Here is a 13,993-nt window from a genome sequence, read left to right as displayed (position 1 = left end):
AGGTTTTGTAGAACCTTGGGGAAGTGGTGCTTACTTGGTGGAAGTGGTTGCTAGGGCAGGCCTTGAAGGTCTTATCTGCCTCTGATTCTGGTCTGGAATCTGCTTCCTTGTCCACAGTGTGAGAAACAACAGCCACAAACTTCTACCACTGTGCACGAAGCCAGTCCAGCGCCCATGCCTTCCCCACCCGATGTACGCCTCTGAAAGCTGTGAGCTCAGACAAATCACACTCCTCCTTCAAGTGGTTTTCTGCCAGGTATTTTGTCACAGTTGTATGCCCAACTAAGACAGTCCTCTTTATTCAAATCAGTTTAACCTGCTTTACCCTACAGTACGGGCACATCAGTGAGGAAGGCTGCCTTTTGTATATCAGTTAACTACGTCACATTTGGCAAGTAGTTTTCTGAAGTAATTTCTGGCATATAAAGTAAACTTTGAAATTAGACATTTTGAGTTTTTTTTTTTAAATGTTCAGTATGGTCTTTGGCAGTTCACAATATTGGTCTAGAAAACACCCAGTCATACAAAATTGTTTGCAAAAGTTTACCCAAGTCAGGAATTTGATTAGAAATTCAGAAAGTTTAATGTTGCTTTGAAAAATACTTCTGCACAACAGTATCTCTCTCATCACAAAAAGAAGAAATAATATCTGATAAGTCGGTGGTTTGCTGAAAGCACAGATATTTTCTGTTTCCTTGTCGTAGATCTTCCAAAAAATCTGCTTTGAGCTTGTTAAGGTCTTCTGCTAGACGCTTCAAGTTATTAAGGGGTATTTTCTCATCTAAAATAGAAGATATTCTCAGATTATTTCTGTAAGGCAGTTTGGGCTGTCTATTGACATCTGGTTACATCAAATAGGCCAGATTCTCGAATAAACAATTAGGTGCATTGTAATAATTTATGGACAAGAAATAACATTAATGTAATCTAGCAAAGTTATCTAAAACAAGAGCCACAAGCAGTTTAAGTAGTTACTTTGGTGTATGAGCCGAAGACAAACACAAAAGGATACATATTTTTAAGATTTTATTTATTTTTATATTATATATTTGAATGTTTTTCCTGCATGTATATATGAGCATCCTACCATGCCTGATGCTCATAAAAGCTAGAAGAAGGCATAAGGTCTATTACTGGAGTTACAGATGAGCCGCCACATCACTGCTGGGAACCAAACACAGATCTTCTGCAAAGAACAGCAAGTGCTCTTAACTACACACCCATCTCTCTAGCCCCCTAAAAAGATTTTTTTTTTTTGAGACAGATTCATTGGCTGGCCTGGAATTCACTATGTAGATCAAGCTGACCCCAAGCCCTAAACTTACATAGCTGGCATCCTTCTGTCTCTTAAGTGCCAGGATTAAAGGCTTGCAATGCCATGCTGGACTTTTTGAGCCAGGATACCTCTTTTCCATCTTTTGCTTTGAAAAATAAAACGACAATTTGGTCTTTTGAAGCTGATAAATAATACATTTGAACAGCTGTCCCAAGTAACTTTTCTATGATGATGGAAATGTGCGACCAGGCACTGCCATATGGGTAGTGTTACTGAGCATCTGAAATTAGCTTTATTGAGATATAACTTACCATAAATGTATCAGTGTAAAATGTGATGGTTTAGCTTGCATAGTGGCACTCTCTTTTAATCCCAGCACTGGGGAGGCAGAGGCGGGGAGAGCTGTGAGTTCAGGCCAGCCTGGTCCACAATGAGTTCCATGACAGCCTGAGGTACCCTGTCTCAAAAAAAGTAATGGTTTTTAGACTACTCACATATGTGCAATCACCAGCATAGTTAGTTTTACAACACTTTCACAGCTTAAAAGCAACCTGTATCCTCTGACAGTCGCCCTTCCTAATCTACCGCTAATCCTGCTGTGATTCCCAGCTCTGGATGTTCATATGACCTCTTCCAGTTGGGATGTTCTCAAGGTTCCCCATGTTCTCTCCTGGCCAGTATTCTAGTTCTTTTTGCAGACACACAACATTCTTGTATGGGTGACCTCATTGTACTTCTCCATTTATAAGGTGATGGGCAGCTGGGTTGTTTCTACCTTTTGGCTGTTGTGAATAGTTCTGCTATAAACAGGCATTGTATCAACATTAAGTTTTCATCTCTCTCAAACCTATCACCATGGAGCAGAATAGCTGGGCCACGTCGTAACATTAGAAGAACTGCTTGGCTGTTTCCAAAGCAGCTGTGCATCATTCTGTATGTCCACCAGTAGGATGTGAAGGCTCTAATTTGTCCACATCTTCAACAAATCTTGGACCTTCTCATTTTGGCCATTCTAATGGCTATGGAGTGGTATATCCTATGGTTTTGATCTATATTTTGCTGTTCACTAAATTTCAACATGTCTTCATTTGAATGTTGATCATCTCTGTGTCTCCCTTGGGAAAAAGATGTCTATTTAGATATTTGTCCATTTTAAGATTGGGTTACTTGTGTGTTACTGCATAGTAAAGAGTTCTCTATATATTTATATTTATATATTCAGGTTTCTCATGAAATATATGCAAGTGTTTTATCCCATATGTGGGCTGTCATCTCACTTTCTTGATGGCAGAGAAATTAAATTTTTAGTTTTATTCAAGCACACATTTAGAAACTAGTACCCACTCCTCTCCCCTCCAGAAGAGCCTGCATTTTCCAGTGGGTGGGAATGGTGAGTGATTTGGGCATAGAACAGAACAAGAGGCAAATAGCTGAGAAAAAACTGAATGGTTTCTGCTTTGTTCTAATTATGCTGCCATTTCTGTTCCAATCCTGTTAGAAGTTTTGGATTGTAATTCATTAATGAGTGGCAATGGGTATTCTAAAGTGAGAAAATAAAACATTGCATTAAGTATGAGGATGTGTTTGTGAGACTTGTTCCCACATGTGCCTCTGTTTCCACACTATATCACACACCGTTGGTACAGTGTGTTCCACACTATATCACACACCGTTGGTACAGTTAACGCACTGTTCTTTTCAGTGTCCTCGGCTGTTACAAAGTTAACGGTAAAGGCAGGGCCTATAACAGACTGGAGTCAGAATTAACCTCATCTCGGGTTGCCCTCAAATTTAGCAGCTTCTTCAGCCTTGGGAAAGTTACTTGATTCACTGTGAATCTCCATTTTTTCCCTCATTTATAAAATTACACCAACCGTACATGATTGTAAAGAATAGCATATCAAAGGAGTTAAATGTTAGCTGCTCTTTTCTTTTTAAAACAAATTTTAAACATAGTGTAGAGTTAAAAATTAAAAACTTAAAGCAACGATTGAAAAGCTATACTTACCACATATCTGAAACATTTTTTTAAAAAAATACTATTCCTATTTATAATAAGTGACCTTGTTCAAATTACATGCTTGTCTGACCCCTGATCCTGGAGTACCTTTAACCTCTAAGCCACCTCTCCAGCACCCTAATTACTCTTAAAAATAAATTTACTTTAGGGGACTGACATATATTCATATAATTAATTACCTTTTTGTCTGTCTCCTCACTAAAATATTCTGCTTCCTATTGATTCCCTGGTATCTAAGGAAAAATCTAGTGGAAAAAAAAAAAGATCACTCAATATAAATGAATGAAATGGATAAATACCCAGTTCCAGGGGATGGTCTAGCTGTATAACCATACAGCAACTGTTAAACTGAAACGCGATACTAAGCTCTGGTGTCAAGGAAGTGGCAGCAACAGAGAGCACCCCAGCCACTAAAGAACCAGACCGCATACCTTTGGCTTCTTTCATTGTCTGAGAGATGGTTCTGCGGAGTGTTTCATCAGCTTGATGGAGGATGTTAGTAGAACAAATAATTCTGTCTGTTTCCTGTGTAATATAGACATTGTTACTGGGAACAGTTTATAAAATAAATGACCAAGGTCTAGACTCATTTGAAGGGATCAAAAGATAAGCCACAGTGGCTTTTCTATTTTCTTTTCCCTCGTAGGAGATCCAAATGAATCGTGTTCAGTTGTAAAGTTGCTGGCGAGTGTGTAATAACTGGCTTTCTAGAAAGAAAAACTTTCTCCAACCTATATGTAGTGTTTCTGTGCTTTGCTGGTGTAAACACTTCCATCACTGTCCGCTTTCAGTCACCAGTGTAAGGTTCCAGCGTTTCTGAACGTTTACCACGGGGCCTTGACCAGCAGTCACAGGCCGTCAGCAGCTCCCCGACTGGATGTCAGAAGCCAGAGGCTGGTGCAGTGCCATCCTGCTAACAGACCGCTTTTCACTTTTCTCCTGCGATCAGCTCAAACTCTCTCCCTGCAAAAAAGCCTTTTCTTCTCATTTGCACCAAGTCTAACTGGCGTATTTACCTTTTGTTCCGTATTGTCCTCAACACATCTTACGGGATTTTCCAAAGCAGTAAGCAACAAATCAGTCACCTCCAGGCTACAGAGAAAGTGAGATACAGTATAATCAATCTTTCTATAAAACATCTGCTTTTTAAAGAACCTGCATTAATAATACTATATTGGATGCAGGAGGGCGAAACTGTCATTCAGGGTCCTTATTGAACGGGAAATAAACGTAGTGATTTGGAAGCCATCTTCCATTTGTAAAACATTAAGTGAACTCAAATTAGAAACCATTCTTACCTCATAAAAGGCTAATTTACATCCTGGACTATAGGCTTTTAAAATTATTATAGTCCCTAGAGAAAGATATTGTTTACTTCTGGCTTCTGTTTATTTACTAGATAAGGATTAACAAATTTCCTCACTTCCCAAGGGTCTCTAGAGAACTCAGAATTCACTCATTCAGTAAATATATATTGAACATCTCATATGTAAACATTGGAAAGCTACATTTGTGAAACTGCTAATCTAGGAGTATAACAAAATGCCCAACCACTCTAATCCTGAAAATGGAATGGACTGCGACAGGTACACCACTGAGCACAAATGCAGCCCTGGACATTGTTAAGTGGCTACGTGAAGACAACAGAGAGACGGGGTAGTCAGATCGCCATTGCTCCAGTTAGATGGCTGAGCCAGGCAGCGCACACTGGACCACAAACACCAGGGCCCGAGAAGAACAAACTTTTTGTGCCCAGAGCATAGGAGGCTGGTTTGGGGTGGTGGCAGGATGATTATTAGGACATGTAAGTCATAGGTAGAAGTTGGGTTTTACTTATAGTACAGGGGCCAGGGGTGAAGTTATAAGCCAGTGAGTGTACAATGTAACATCTCCACCTTGATCTTTTTCATTTGGAGTTCAGGCTCCAGAATGTGACTATGCTGGGTCCCATGGTTCTGCCACTTGCTTCCTGGGCATGTTACTTGATTTACCTGGGCCTTAGTTATCCCAACGTAAAATGGAATTTTTATGCAATTTTTTTTTTTTACCTTTAAAGGGTTGTAAGATGGAATAACACTGTAAAGTGTCCGGAAGCACAATGTAGTATGTACCAAGTAGTTACTATTATTTTATAAGCCAGGATGAGTTACATTTATTATATTACCTCTCAGTTTGTATTTTTCAAACTCCACGCTTGACACTAACCCCAATCAGCTGCCCTGGGGCTACTGCATAGGTACAAGTGACCAAGTTCATAGATCTGGGGCAAAACTGCAAATTACAGTAAGGGCTGAAAGTAACTACAGAAGCCCACACTCTGCTGGCCTGCGTCTCACTGGCGTCAAGGAAGTGAAGATCAACTGATACCATTCGAACAGTACCTCAAGCAGCCACTTACTGCCAAAGGAAGAATATACACAGGCACCCCGGAAAGGACAGCAATCCATTGATGATGTACACACACCTACCTACAGTTGCAGAAATTGGGAGGCTGAAGCAGGATCATGAGTTCGAGACCAGCCTGGGCTATACTCAGAGACCCTGTTTTAGAAAACTGGAAACCTCACCAGTGGCTTATTTCATGAACTGTATAAACAACAGTAATCTAAGTGCTAGTTCTGTTTTGTTTTGGGTATGTGAAATTTATAAACTATATAGAAACCATACAGAGAAATCTGTCCAAGGAATGAATCTATCTTAAAACCAGCATGACATAATATCCCTGAAGGTGCAACAGTAGCAGTAATTTCTTGGCAGTAACCAACAGCTGTCTAACTGGACTTAAGGTTCACTCAAGAGGAAGGAAATTGTGCCTGGTTCTGGAAACCTGAGGCTGGCGAGGCTATGGACCTTAGACGAGAATCTGCTGCCACCATTTTAGTGAGCGAGCGTAGTTTCCCAGCAGCATTCCAGATTCTTATCCATACACTCACACAGAAGTGCAGCTCTCACCCTGCATCACAGAAGTTTCTCTACCCAGTCAGTTGAGACCAACAAGAGCAATCTTGTTGTCTGGCCTCAGTGGATACATCTACAACACAATCCCTGTACTGGGGATTCAGGTAACATAGAAGAGGAGACAGAAAGATCCTAAGAGCCAGTGGACCAGAAAATGTGATGTGAGATTATATCTCCTAGCAACGACGGAGAAGCCACACCCATGATTATCTCAGCAATTTACCTGCTCAAATAAAGATCTGAACTATGACAACATGCTAACTTGGAAGGGGGAATTCTTATGGGACCTGTCCCTAGACAAAGAACTGTAGGCAACTAATGATTGCTGAGAGAGAGAATGAGAATCTTCCCTAGGGATGAGTCCTCTAATTCCAATACCAAGTTGTGAGCCTTAAAATCACATACATACAATCAACACTAAACAGACTCAGCAAGTTGTATTTATATACTGTGTGTATAAATATATATTTATTATATATTATATATATATACATATATGTACATATGACAATAATAAGCCATAGATTTGAGAAGGAATGGGGGAAGCAATGGGGGGGAGGAAAGTGAGGAAATTTCAAATATATATACATATATATGTATCTATAAAACCAAACTTAAACTAAAAGATGCACAATGTATCTTAAGCTCTACACTGTTCAACAGCACAGTTTGTAGCCATATGAGGCTACATTAAATTGACTAAAAACTCAGCTATTCAATTGCATTAGATACAGTTAAGCTTTCGATAACACTCATGGCTAGCTACTCCCATACTAGACAGCACATTTCCATCATGCATGAAATTTCTAAGAGAAATATACTGCTCCAAAATTCTCCAGACATATCGCCAATGGAAACCAAGACAGCAGAGTCTGCAAGCTTCACATACACATGGGCAGGGTAACCAACTATTAGAGTTCTAGGACCATTGAAAACCCCTGGTTAGTTTCATTGCAGCTTAAACCTTTTTGGGAGTACTAGATTTCAAGCTATGGCTTAGCACAAGCTATGCAGGTGCTTGACCACTGAGCTGTACCTCTAGCTCAGATCTATAGGAAAACACTTCACAACCTATTTAGGCAACTTTAACAAGACTACCAAAAGACAGCGTTTCTAACTAGACTGGCTGGTGAGCAAGCCCCACCCAGTGCTGGGTCCACAGACGTGAGTAGCTATGCCCCACTCTATCGGTGCTGGGGATCTGAGTTCAGGTCCAGTGCACCAAGCCCTTTTTACCCACTGGGGTATCTCCCCAGTCTGAGACATTACAACTTGAACAGATAAAAAGAGACATTTATAAAGAAACTTGGATTCAAATCTCAGCTGTTCTCCGTTTAGCTTCTTCCTCCACACAACTCCCTAAGGCCTGTGGGCGAGTGGTCAGTCCCGTACAGTTAAGCATGTTTTACAGGTTACCCACAGGAGAACACTAAGATGATGTAGAGTAGGGTACCTGGCCTCCAAGGAACATGATGAACTCTGAATTACGAGGCTGTTGTGTTCCCAGGCATTTTTCTCACCGTTGGGCTTTTCTATCTTTCTCTCCATGAGGCGGATGGTCTCATTAGGTAGTGGTTGGGGTCTCTGGCCGTTCCTCAGCAAACATGTTTCCAAGGGACAATCTAAAAAGAGCTGGCAAAAGCCCAGTGAATCTGAAAACAGGTTTAAAATCACCAAATTACTGGCCTGTATCTCGAGAAATGTGAAATAAACATATACTAGTCCCACATGAAGCAGGGAAAATTCCATTTGCAATACTGAAAAGCCACTTTAAAAATTAAATCCTATAGACCTAATTCAATTAAATGGTCACTAAAGGCAGCTGTGATTTCATATATGTGAATCGATGTTTCCGTATATTAAAAAAAGTCTTAATTACATTTCCGAGCCAGTTGGTAGACTTCATATCTCATACTTTGGTAATAAAAGTTGTCATCTAACACCAAAAACAAACGTCTAGAAACAGCAGTTTTTGCCAAGAGCTGGCAAGGCTGAGCCTCATGCGCTGCAGAAAAGATCAAATCCTGTTTTTTTAAGCAAGTTATAAAATCTTCCCACATGGTTTCAGTCCTGTTGGGTGGGGCAGTCATCTGACCCCCACTAATGACCGCGACGAGGAAACATTCCAGGTGCTTTAACAGTTCTTGTCGAAACATTTTCCACTGGGATGGCTACAAAACAACAACAAAGAATTGCAATTTATTTTAGGCTTTAGAACAGGCTGGTCATCTTGTTTTATTGCCACCCTGACAGCATTTAAAATTTCAGCCCACAGTACTGAGACATTTGAAGTTCTCAACAGACACCTTGTTTCTCACGCCTTCCTGTCTTCATAGATCCTGCACCCTCTGCCTGGAATATCCCCAGTGCTGCCAGAGTTGTGTGAAGCCTTCTCAGACTCGACCGTGGAGAAGGCAATGCAGCCCCATTCTGTACACTGCCCCTACTCTATCGGGGCTTCCATCATTTATCTGTGTATAGATATATCACCTTCATAGCGCTCCCCGCTAGATCACGTGGCCTCCAGCAGAGGCTGGCAGGCGTTCCAGAAATGGATGTTCAGTGAATGAATGAGGGAGTGAGCCCTTTACCACACAGGAGAACAAAGGAGCCAAAATCAATATCCTGCTGAACTAAAAAACAACCTAAGATGTAATAACCTAAGATGTAACAATGTTGGTTTGTCCTTGAAATGAAAAGAGGTACCAACCGCTAGATAAGTCAGTTGAAGGTCCTCTGGCCAAGATGCAAAGACCTTAAGCTCACAGCAACTGGACTGTGAGATTAGGAAAGATGGCAGGAACAGATAGGAGGGAGAAAATAAGGAGCCTGAGAATACACGTGATCTTGTTTTGTGAGGGGTGGTGGGGAACACTGTAGTTCTGAAGTCAAGGCTGGAGGAAGTACAGAAGGACCGGAGATGAATCCTTCTCCTGCCTTGTCCACGTGAAAGCACACCAGACAGACCCACTGAGAAGGAAATCTGTGCCACTTCCTACAGGGTGGAGATTTTCTAATCACAGTGACCAAGAGGGGGAGTTTTATTCACAATAACAAAGTGAAGGAAAATAATCCGGATCAGTAACTTTTATCTTTATCCAAAGCGGTGAGAATACTACCACACAAGTAACTCCCAATTACAATACTGTTCCCTGCCCTCGCAACCAAAACTGAAGCAGCAGACAAATTCTGGAGAAATCTAAAATTTTTCACATAACGAATACATGTATCTTTGTATATATTTATCTTTGTACATACTTACAGAACGGCGTCATCCTATTTGCCCTTAATTCATGTGACACTCAGGCACTAACCATCACATGTAACAATTTAAGATTTCAGAAGATCCCAGAAGCCATTGCTGTAGAGTAAGTGGAGACTGGACCCTGCTCCACCATGTGGTCTGCTTCCGTGCACGTCTACCAGGGGTACGCCTCACTAGGATCTAAGCGCAGGGATTAAGAAGTATATACTTCTCTAGAAACTACAGGGAAACCCTGTCTCGAAAAACCAAAAAAAAAAAGAAGTATATACTTGGGGCACATAATTCAAGTCTATTACTCTATTTGGCTGTCAACCCAGAAAGCACCACCTTTTCCAATACTAGTGGCAGACCAAGCCTGGAGGGACCTAGAAATTTGTCTTTTATCACTTTTGTTCTTTATACTCATGGGAAGTTCCAAAATGGTACAACTACCCAAGGGATTGTTATCCAGAGGTATCTGACTAGGACATCCACCTTGTAAACAAAACTCTGTCATAGGATTTGGAGGTGGCACCTGTAGTCCCAGATACAGTAAGAGGCGGGGCCAGGATGATCCTTGAGCCCTGGAGTTTGGGATCAAACCGGGCAACATAGCTAGGCCTTATCTTCAGCGCCACTGCATAGAATAAGCAATATGAACGGCCCAAACTTGCATAAAACCTACAAAGCATGGCTCTCAGCGCTGTATAGTATTATTCCAAGCACAGGTCTACGTCTCCTAGACACGACCTAACCAGCTCCCCTCGTCTCGATCAGGCTCCCCTCCTACACAGGCACTGCTGAGTCAGGATCCAGGGCGACTCGCCGTCAACAGCCCACAGCCCCACTGCTTCTGCCGGGTCTGCACACCCGCCCGCCCCCTCCCGGTGCTGACCCGAGGTTGTGTGCTAGCGTCATCCAGGAGCGCGGGGGGCAGCACATCGTCGTAGGAGAGGACGCCCACGGCCCAGCCCCGCTCCTGCGGCAGCCGGAGGGCCAGCGCACGCGCGAAGGTCGACTTTCCGGCCGCCGGCAAGCCGCAGAGGACGCACAGTGCCAGCTTCGGCCGCCCGTCGACGCTGACCTCCCCAGCCGCCGCCGCAGTCTTCATGTCTTCCGCTGCGGCCTGCAGAAACCTTTGCGCCTGCTGCGCACGCGCTGTGCAGCAGCACCATGCTGCGCCCTCTGGCGACACTGGAGGAACAAGCGAGGATGCGGGTTCGGAAAGGATGCCTTTGGTCCAGGCGCCTTCTGGACCAAGTGGTCCTGAAGTGTCCCTGACACCAGTACCCCAGGCCCGGGAGGTATGGGCGCTTCTTTTAGTACTTTCTGAACACTCTTAAAGGGCCCCTGAGTTAGGTTTACTACCGATAGAATCACCCCACCTTCAAGCCATTAGGGCTTTGCATTTTGGTTTGGTTACAATAAGGTTTCTCTGTCCAAAATCTCAGAAGAGAGACTTGAAACTTCTTAAGGAAGGCTCTGAGGGTAAAGAGCAGGGAATCAAACAGCAGGAGGCGAAGCGAGGATAGCCTATTTTCTGCCGTTCCTGGGCTTGATAAGTGCAAGGGTTGAGTATTCGTTATTGAGTCTTGGTGCCGCCAGGCGGCAGCAAGGGAGAAGAAATAAAGACAGGAAACACACATCCTTAGATAGATCTTACCTGCAACATATGCAGGAAGAGAAAGAACATGGGGATTATCAATAGATTAAAAAAAATAAAGTGGTAGCGAGCTGGGATTTGGGACACAAGCCTATCATCCCAGCACTTGAAAGGCAGACGCAGGAGGAGCAAGTGTTCGAATGTTCTACATGAGACCCTCTCTCAAACTCCTTAGCCTTCCTAAAAAACACAAACCGCCAAGAACAAGGAAAATGTCGTGTGTATGGTGTAAGAAATGTTGAATTCAGAATTACTTGAGCGGCTTCCCCATCTTTTTATAGGGGTATCAACAAAACGTTATCTTGATTCCTCCTTTCCACGCCAATAACATCCCATCAATTCCCGCAGGTAACCAATGAATTTGTGACCGGTGAGGGGAAGGGAGAGGGTAAGTATAGCTATGTGGTTCTAGGCAAGAGGGAAATTAATTTCCTATAACCACCTTGTTGGAACATACACTCCTGGGTAAAAGGCAGGTATATTTATTCACTAAGATCTCACTACTTAAAAATTAAGATGGTTTAAATGGTTTCATTATCGAAGGAAGGTGATCAAGAAAATTAATAATTCATATTCTAAAATATAACTTTCAAATATGTGTTGATTCATATTCTGAAGGCAGTTTTTGTTTGTTTTTTTGGTTTTTTTTTTTTTGCTATTGCTATTGCCAAGTTCAGTGTCTAACTTGTGGGCTTAAGGGATCCTTCCACCTGCCTCCCAAGTAGGGACAACAGGCATGTACCACCATGCCCCAGTGAGCGCAGATCTGAAATAGTCTCTTAGAGGGTATAATGAGTTCTTATGTATCAATAAATTATAGCCATTTAAAATAGGTAATCAAAACCCTGATTTATTTAACTTAATATTGGTTATTGCTGGGAAGTTTCTAACCTTTTTTATTTTTTTAAACAGGGTCTCACTGTGTAGTTCTGGCTGTACTGGAAATCATTACGAAGACCAGGCTGGCCTTGACTCACAGAGGTCTGCCTGTCTCTGCTTCCTGAGTGCTGGGACTAAAGGCATGCACCACTACCTCCAGTGACTAACAAACATTCTTAATGCTTTCAAAAGGAAAAACAAGAAGAAAATCCTTTGCAATTCCTTACATACTAAAATTGAGGTCAGCTTTGAACCATAACCACACAGGCTTCTAAAAGAAGCCCAAATAGTCACCATTTTTGCTTTGTTATGCTTCTGTGATAAAGCTGCTATCTCTAACAAGTCCACACAGTAGAATTGTTCTTAACTTCACAAGCACAAAACAATTCCTTATCAACAAGCATGTAGCTGGAAGGGGAAGCAAATATGGAAACCGGCCAAGCCTGGGACTGCAAATCCTTCAAAGATTGTAATGCAGCAGATAAATCAATTCCATTTTATAACAGAGATTCAAATTTGGCTATGAATGATAAAGGCTTTCTTGTTTTGTCAAAACTATTGGAAAGAAATAGTGTTCTGGGAGGAGGAGCCTGGCAGGAAGGTGGGATCAGAGTTCACCAGGCGTGGTGATGCCGGCTCAGTCAGCAGCATCAGTCACTAGAAGGGATGGAGGGCAGAGGGCAGAGCAGAGGATAATATGGGGGGATGAGAATAGGTTCCTGGCTCAGGGAAGAAAAGCCCAGGATGGTTCAGATGAAGGTAGTGCCTCAACACATGACAAGCAGAGATGAAGAAAGATAACAGCTTTGGAGGAAATGAAGAAATGGTGATTTATTGGCAGGAGTCTTTATGACAAGTGTCTTTAGTTTTCTGATTCATCAGCCTTATTTAAAGAAGTAAAAATCCACACGGTATTAATCTTGTGTACAAAACTGTAAGTTAGCGTTTCTAGAGTATACTTCCCTTTGGAATGTCTACAGATATTAACCTAATTCATGACCAGAGGAAGCAGGAAATACAGTGTGACAGGCCAAGACAATGCAGAGGTTCCTCCATCTTGTACTCCTGCTGAAGCCAGTTCCAGATATAATCTGATCTTGACACCAGGGAATCCCACAGAAAACTACCCAACTCTATTTATTCTAGAGACCAAAGGTCAGAAGGTCCCAGCTAACTTATCTTAGCTTTTGTTAAAACTGCTTGCTTGTGCGGAACCTCCTCCAGCTAACCATTCACCTTAGCTGCCTGTTTGTGCGGAACCCTCGGATAGCTAAACGCTTATCTCAGCTTCTGTGAAACCTACTTATGCTACAAAGTCCCCTGCAGTTGCTGAGTGAGATGCCTCAACTTTCAGGTTTCTGCCCTTAAAAATCTGTGTTCTGGACACTCGGAGCCACACCTTGGTCCCAGCTGGCTGGAATAAAAACCTCGAGCCCTGTGACATACGGAAGAGGAACGATGACAACTTAGAACGCGTGAGTTTTACAAAGTCCTCACATACTGGGCCTTTGGACATTAAAGGTTGCTATTTCTGGATTTTGTTTTTATTGGTCTTTGATTTTTCTTTCAAACTTGATGAACACACTTTACATACACCCTGGTGACTGCCTCCAGAAAATTACATCCAACCATCTTTTTCTTGCCAGAAGACACATACATTTTTGGACAGGGTTACACATACAGACTAAAGTGGAAATTAAAGGAAAGCCTTTTTTTTTTTTTTTTCTGAGTGATGAACCCTAAGTTCTGAGACATAACTGGGTTATGGGTGAACAAAACCATTCTCCAGAGACTGTATGGCCTCAAACACGACTTCGAAATTCGGGTATTCCACATTTCTTTGTAGAAACTTTAACATCTTTTGGGGTGGGCAAGAAAATTCGTCTATAACCCCAAAGATGTTAAAGTTATCTACACAAGACACTTCAGAAAGCCGCTAGAGTCAGACAATAC

The 13,993-nt window shown here is 42.1% G+C and overlaps 1 protein-coding gene across 3 annotated transcripts; it reads right to left on the bottom strand.

Annotated features, from left to right (window-relative positions):
• Window positions 1-559: 559 nt before the first annotated feature.
• Pstk (phosphoseryl-tRNA kinase) lies at window positions 560-10,659 on the bottom strand. Of its 3 annotated transcripts, none has more exons than XM_038317727.2 (7): window positions 10,394-10,659; window positions 8,134-8,425; window positions 7,708-7,906; window positions 4,313-4,388; window positions 3,728-3,821; window positions 3,476-3,541; window positions 560-781 (listed from the first exon to the last, which is right to left on the bottom strand). In XM_038317727.2, the coding sequence occupies exons 1-6, from the start codon at window positions 10,607-10,609 to the stop codon at window positions 3,495-3,497; spliced, it is 924 nt and encodes a 307-aa protein (XP_038173655.1). In that variant the 5' UTR covers window positions 10,610-10,659; the 3' UTR covers window positions 560-781; window positions 3,476-3,494. The 3 variants fall into 3 exon arrangements, 2 of the variants coding, with proteins under 2 accessions (XP_038173655.1, XP_038173654.1); XR_005284046.1 differs by lacking the exon at window positions 3,476-3,541 and adding an exon at window positions 1,588-1,733 and having other exon boundaries at window positions 651-781; XM_038317726.1 differs by lacking the exon at window positions 3,476-3,541 and having other exon boundaries at window positions 10,394-10,657.
• Window positions 10,660-13,993: the final 3,334 nt, after the last annotated feature.

This window comes from Arvicola amphibius, chromosome 1 (assembly GCF_903992535.2).
Source record: "Arvicola amphibius chromosome 1, mArvAmp1.2, whole genome shotgun sequence".
Taxonomy (NCBI): domain Eukaryota; kingdom Metazoa; phylum Chordata; class Mammalia; order Rodentia; family Cricetidae; genus Arvicola; species Arvicola amphibius.
The sequence above is the reverse complement of the archived record's forward strand: the minus strand, read 5'-3'. Positions and strand labels throughout refer to the sequence as shown.

Excerpts from the sequence above, each read along its gene's own strand:
- Pstk (XM_038317726.1), bottom strand. The coding sequence starts at position 10,609 with ATGAAGACTGCGGCGGCGGCTGGGGAGGTCAGCGTCGACGGGCGGCCG. Across the intron at positions 3,822-4,312 it reads AGGACAATACGGAACAAAAG|GAAACAGACAGAATTATTTG; the intron begins GTAAATACGCCA and ends TATATTACACAG. Across the intron at positions 782-3,727 it reads GACAATGAAAGAAGCCAAAG|ATGAGAAAATACCCCTTAAT; the intron begins GTATGCGGTCTG and ends CTTCTATTTTAG.